The sequence below is a fragment of the Pygoscelis adeliae genome, unplaced genomic scaffold (genome assembly GCF_000699105.1).
Source record: "Pygoscelis adeliae isolate BGI_AS28 unplaced genomic scaffold, ASM69910v1 Scaffold618, whole genome shotgun sequence".
In the NCBI taxonomy this organism is placed as follows: Eukaryota; Metazoa; Chordata; class Aves; order Sphenisciformes; family Spheniscidae; genus Pygoscelis; species Pygoscelis adeliae.
In genome coordinates this window covers 1-6,919 of record NW_008825280.1, presented here as the reverse complement: position 1 = coordinate 6,919, position 6,919 = coordinate 1, and the positions used below count along the sequence as shown (strand labels likewise).

General features: G+C 38.5%; 1 protein-coding gene across 1 annotated transcript in view; it reads left to right on the top strand.

Moving 5' to 3' along the window:
• The window catches only part of PARP11 (poly (ADP-ribose) polymerase family, member 11), a 15,860-nt gene extending 10,775 nt beyond the window's left edge, over positions 1 to 5,085 (top strand). Inside the window, exons 7-8 of the mRNA XM_009329863.1 lie at positions 1,935 to 2,086; positions 2,521 to 5,085. Of these exons, the coding sequence (XP_009328138.1) occupies positions 1,935 to 2,086; positions 2,521 to 2,834 (466 nt within the window). The 3' untranslated portion in view covers positions 2,835 to 5,085. The remainder of the gene's footprint in view (positions 1 to 1,934; positions 2,087 to 2,520) is intronic.
• Positions 5,086 to 6,919: the final 1,834 nt, after the last annotated feature.

Here is a 6,919-nt window from a genome sequence, read left to right as displayed (position 1 = left end):
GGACCTGGTTGATAGGACTTCCTCAGACTATATCTAAACTGTAGGCCTTGAGAACTCTTCCCCAGTTAAAGCGTGCACTGCAGTTATAAGCATATTGCTTAATTTGACAAACCTAAGTATGTGCCTGATAAACCTAAATATGTAGCACAGTGCTCCATGCACTGTGGCTTTTATAGGAAGAAAATTCAGGTACATAGACAAGAGCAAAGCTATGATACATTCTGACTTGGTTTTGTCTGGACAGTCAAAGGATCGTAACTATGAACAGCTCAGTGATTTAGACACAGCTCCAGAGTCAACTTCTTCATGGATCTTAGAAAACCCAACTGACAGAAAGTCACTTAAAAAAGATGGATGGAAAATATATCTGTTCTTTAATTGAAGGTGTGCTATGGCCTTCTGCCCATGAGACTGTAATACAGGTTCACCTGTAGTATAAGGTTGGGTTTTTTGTTTTGGGGGTTTTTTTGGTTTTTTGTTTTTTCAAAATTCTTAGACCAATGTAACCCTGTCAATGCACGCCTTACCTCTTTTAGAAAGCATGTGAACCATAAATTCAGAAAACCATTATGAAATGATCATGTTAAAAATTTAGGTAATTTTATTTTTAATATTTTTGCTGGTTTACCTGGGTAATTATACTTTACAATCCACTAACTTTGTTATCCCTCCCACCATGCTATTTAAGTAGGTGGAGGGAACAAAATGGGAGAAAAATGCCTCTCGTTTAAAAATGTATCTGCAGGAAATGACCACACTGAAACTAATGCCAAATGAACAATGTTGATAAAATTGGTATAAAAGACGTTTTTTCCTAACCTTGGATTACTTCTGAAAATAGTCCACAGTATCCAGAAGTGTGTGATTTCATCGTTGCGGCCTGGCGCGTTCCCTGGACCTGGTTGATAGGACTTCCTCAGACTATATCTAAACTGTAGGCCTTGAGAACTCTTCCCCAGTTAAAGCGTGCACTGCAGTTATAAGCAGATTGCTTAATTTGACAAACCTAAGTATGTGCCTGATAAACCTAAATATGTAGCACAGTGCTCCATGCACTGTGGCTTTTATAGGAAGAAAATTCAGGTACATAGACAAGAGCAAAGCTATGATACATTCTGACTTGGTTTTGTCTGGACAGTCAAAGGATCGTAACTATGAACAGCTCAGTGATTTAGACACAGCTCCAGAGTCAACTTCTTCATGGATCTTAGAAAACCCAACTGACAGAAAGTCACTTAAAAAAGATGGATGGAAAATATATCTGTTCTTTAATTGAAGGTGTGCTATGGCCTTCTGCCCATGAGACTGTAATACAGGTTCACCTGTAGTATAAGGTTGGGTTTTTTGTTTTGGGGGTTTTTTTGGTTTTTTGTTTTTTCAAAATTCTAGACCAATGTAACCCTGTCAATGCACGCCTTACCTCTTTTAGAAAGCATGTGAACCATAAATTCAGAAAACCATTATGAAATGATCATGTTAAAAATTTAGGTAATTTTATTTTTAATATTTTTGCTGGTTTACCTGGGTAATTATACTTTACAATCCACTAACTTTGTTATCCCTCCCACCATGCTATTTAAGTAGGTGGAGGGAACAAAATGGGAGAAAAATGCCTCTCGTTTAAAAAAGTATCTGCAGGAAATGACCACACTGAAACTAATGCCAAATGAACAATGTTGATAAAATTGGTATAAAAGACGTTTTTTCCTAACCTTGGATTACTTCTGAAAATAGTCCACAGTATCCAGAAGTGTGTGATTTCTAAACAGGTACCATAAGAATTCTGATCTGTTTAAAAACTAGAATCATCTAGACACTTGTGAAAGTGGAATGTATTGAGTGTTTTAGGTCTGTCCCCTTTGCAGTGTTTTCAGAGCAGTAACTTAATTTGATTGTACAGATGTTTGTAATGCTGTATTGTGTGTTCTCTGTAGGAAAAAAGCTCAACTGAAGAAGAAGAGAGGTGTCCCAACTATTAATGAGCAGATGTTATTTCATGGCACCAGTAATGAATTTGTAGAAGCAATATGTATTCATAACTTTGACTGGAGAATAAATGGGATGCATGCTGCTGTGTATGGAAAAGGTAAGTATTTTTGTCACATACAACAGTTTGGTAATCTTAACAGTTCAACATTATTAAGTGTTCCCTATAGTATGTTCTTTGTGATGTACTCCCTGTGTTTATTGAAGAGCTGTTCAATATAGCTCTGCTTTTACATCAAGTGTAATTAAGAAAGTTAGGATGCAGCAAGGAATGTAATTGTCACAACTGGCTGGTAGGACCAGGGAGCATGGGAAAGGGATGCCCAGCAAAGCAGTGCTGATCACAAGACAATCTCCCTACTAAAACGTTCCCACTAAAAATATTCGGTCATGTTGCTATAATCTAACAATTTAGGGAAAAAAAAATTGGATTGCTATGGACGTAAAAGAACAGACATCTTTCATCATATCCCTGCTCTAGTAGTTAAGCTGTCATGATAAGAATGTCATCAGACTTTTTTTTTTATTTGAAAGGGACCTATTTTGCAAGAGATGCCTCATATTCCAGTCGTTTCTGCAAAGAGGACATGAAGCATGGAGATACTTTTCAAATTCATGGTGTGAATCTGCAGCCTCATTTGCATAGACCAGATAAAGTCATGTTTCTTGCTCGTGTATTAACTGGTGACTATATCAATGGTGATTCAAAATACATGAGGCCTCCTTCAAAAGATGGAAGTTTTGTGAACTTGTATGACAGCTGTGTGGATAATACCTGGAACCCAAAGATCTTTGTTATCTTTGATGCCAACCAAATCTACCCTGAGTACCTAATAGAATTTTGTTAAGCTTGAAAGGAGCTGAACTGGATATTGTTTGTGTCTTTTTGATACTTTTGTTCCTTTTGTAAAGACAACAATGTAAAAACATGAAGCGTGAAAGGAGAGAGGTGAAAGAAAAGCTAGCATATGTTTACGGAGGAGAGAAGCTATGAAACATTAAGAGAGATTGTCGGACTGTTTTAAAAATCTGTAAACTTTACTAACGCATTTTGCAAATGTAGAGACTATTACAAATTTGAAATTGCTTAGTGAGCCTTAAATACATTGGGCATTGGTAAGTTTTCAAAGGCAAGATTTATGTTCTGATTTTTTTTAATATATTACAAATATTTATTCTTGTGGTAGAAACATGCCTGTAATATAGTATACATATGATGAAACTAATCTTTTATAAAGATTGTCTGTAGAACATAACAATAACAAAAACAACAACAACAACAAACCCAGGGGACTTGGCTACATATGTGTGTGTGTCTGTGTTCTGTAGTACACGTTGCTTTTGTGTTTGGAGGTGTCTCAGTTTGGATTCTAAACCTACAAAAAAATCCACCTGGAGGAAACTGATGAAAGAGCTATAAAGTTCACCGAAGCTGTTATGTTTAACTTCAGGTACATTTAACTGTAAGCTTCAATTATATACTTGCAAAGCTTTAATCATATACTCGCAAGATTACAAAATGCTTGCACTAGGATTTGAACTTTGGTTTTGATGGAAATGATGCCCATAAGCTCTTGTGGTTGTTAATTGTTTGGTATGTAACTGTTGAGCTCAGTGTTGGGATATCAGCAGTGCCGTACACCTTTCTGAGTTCTTCTATAGAGTTTTCGCCCGCTTGCTATAATATGCGTGTGTATGCACTTACATTCATGCAGCTGTGCTGCTGTGATTCTTGCCTGGTTAGGGTTTAAGAAGCACTCAGTGCTCATGTACTTGCTGTTACTGAAGGCAATGTTTAGATTAACTTTACTGGAAATAATACAGTTAAACTAACTATGAAAAATTCAAAAGATGCCATCCTTTAATTTTTAAACACTTTAATAGAAAGCTTTCAATAACACTGGTGTAGATCAGGTTTTCATAACTGGTATAGTTGTGAAGTTAAAGAGTATTTTTCACATGTAGAAAGAGCAAAAGAGACAGTATTTGGGTAAAGAACAAACTTGAGTACCTAAATACATGAAGAGCCTGAAGAAGGGGCTGTTACAGTTAAACTGTTACTGAAATGTTAAACAATTTGCTACAAAATTGTCCCTAGTGTTTTTCTTTGTTAAAGGACCTAAGGAGCACTAAGAGACAAGGTCTAAGTGGAAGCCTTTCCAGGCTTCTGCTTTGGCTATGACCAGTAACAAATCCCTATAGAAATAGTATATAATTATGGCAGATATGGAATGATCTGTATTGATCTGTCATGGAATTGTTAATGGACTTTTTGGATCAAAGGCTATGTTTAAAACCTATTTTATTTAAAAGGCACTGCAGCTGGCATGACCAAGTCTGCTCAAAATCATATTAAACCTATGGAACTGGAAGCAGAATATGACTACATATCTGGCATCGTAACTGAGGATGCAAACATTCTTCCTTCTCCTTAGTGCGGTTATCTTTGCCTGTCAGTGGATCTTGCACAAATTGGGTGTCTGTATTTATAATTTCATGGCAGCTTTTCCTTTTGTTTCTGTTCCTAAACCATTTAGGGCTACGATGCATTTTCCTTTATTTTAGTGCAATAGGAAGTATGATCTCTGATCCCAGTTGGGAGCTCTAGGTTCTACTGTGGTAGGCATGATTTGTGTTTGATTCACTACTATGCTAACTGTGCAAAAGGCACATTGTTCCCCACACTGTATAAAATATTTAATAGCAAATCATGCAGGGAATTTGTGTATTACTGACTCCTTTTTTTTTCTTATACAGTATTCTACAGAACATACATTTTATGAAACTAACAAATATATGTGCTGTTGTTCCTTTGAGTTGGTCTTTTATTTCTTCTGAGGTCTGAACTGACCTTTTTAGTTAAGAAAACTGAAGTTTCTTTTTTAGTGTCTCACGGACACAAAATACCACAGTCTCTACTGATCTTAGTGACTTTTCCAATTGTTTGTGTGGTGGTGTCTTGTTTACTATTAACTCACTTAAAATGAATGGCAGAATCTTAATCTTACCAAATCATTGTGCAATTGTAGTTTCAGTTCTTTTTTTAATGTACTGTTCTGCTTTCTGGTGTCCATTTTTGCGCTGATGAATCTTGAAACTGAAAGTATCTGTAAAGTAGCCATCTTTTTGCTGGCAAGGGGAGAGAGATTATCATTGCAAGCAAAGTCCAGAACTCTACAAGTAGTCAATACAAGAAATAGTTGGACTTAATAAAAGGAACAGTGAGAGAGGAAGGGAGGAAAATAATTTCTTGGACTACGGAGTGTTAAAGAAATGAAAAAGGATTTGGTCTGATTCTGGGGAAGGAAACCTGCTATTTTCTGTTACTATTTAATGTAGTGAAACTTTATGCTCCCATTTTCTTTTTACACCTGTGCAAGAGAGCATGTCATTCTCTTACATGTCTTGATCTGAGGTAAATTATTCTTGTGGCAGAATGTTTTCACATGGGCACAACACTTCAGTATGAGCTGATCTTATTTTTGTATTATACTGGCCTCCTGTGCAAGTTTTGATTTTTAGAGTGGGTGTGTACTCAGTTATTGCTGAACAGATCTCATTTCATCCAAAGCAGTTTGGGAGAGCGTCTGTCTTCATTCCAGTTCACTTACAGGGGCAGTTTGTACAAACTTTTGTTTTTAAGTTAAAATCTGCAGAAACAAAAGGATACAGCTTTATTTTTCAATAGATGGACCTTACATCCAAGCTAGATGTGAGATACATAATGTACCAGCTGGAGTTAGTGACTTAAATTCCAGGAGTACATTAGATGCCAGTTCAGCTCGTGGTTTGAGGACAACTCTGATCCTTTTTAAACCATTATCAGCACACAAGATCATAGCAGGAAGGCTAAAGTGAGTTTGTGCTGTCTACATAGATGGAGATCACTTTCAGGAAAAAGACTCATCAGTAATTGGTGTGCTTCTCAGTGGCCTATGCAGACTGTACACCTGATGAACACGTCAGTCTTAAAATTCCTTTGACCTGTATGTCCATCAGTGTTGTAACTATGATTATTATTAGGCACTCTCCAAAACAGCAGACTCCCAGAACAGCATAGGTCTGCTCCAGTATAGCCATCTTCACAAGTCACCAAAAAATTCTGGGGACGGACAGATGGAATACTTTGTAATGTGTTTTGCTTCTCCTGTGCTTCTCTTGCTGTTCTCCACTGACACAACCCTGCAGAGTTAGAGAGGGAGTTTACAGGCATAATCTCTGAGCAGCCAAAATAAGAATGTGGTTGCTTGGCTGCATTTTTTTGTTTGTTTTTGTTTAAGAGAGACAGAATCCACTCACATTGCTGATGAATTCACTGACTTGATTTCTGTCATTTACGCAGTAGAAAAGCCTATGTCAGCAAGGCACACTAGAGGTCAAATGGGGTTTTTTTGCAAAAAACATATATTGCATAGCAAATAGACTGGGGGACCCTGGCACATGTTTGAAGATCCCTTGATTACCAGCATGGCCCCTCTGCCCGCCTAGCACCCCTGCCTGGATCCTGGGCCCCCTTTACCTGCCTCACAGGGTCCCTGACTTGCCAGCTGGTCCAGCTTGGTGCTTGCTGCAAACATGCGGCACTGACACACTTGTCCCTCATGCATTCCACATTCACAAGTGCTCCTGGGCATACCAGCACAGAACCCCTGCCCAGAGGACCCTGGCCCGGACCCTAGGCCCCCCTAGTCTCCAGCTAGTCCAGCTTAAATTTGCTGGTGAATATGCACGCGCACCCCAGGCACACCAGAATTGGGGAAGACACAGACTCTCCCCCCACAGCTGGCACCAGGCACACGGGCAGTGACCCATGGTCCCGCTCCAGCAGCGCTGAGCTCCTTGCTCACCTTGCTCATGCTGTTCCCCCCAACAGCTGGTTTTGGGAACAGATACTGTTCCCAGTCCAGTGGCTGGGGGTTAAAGACCCCCACTG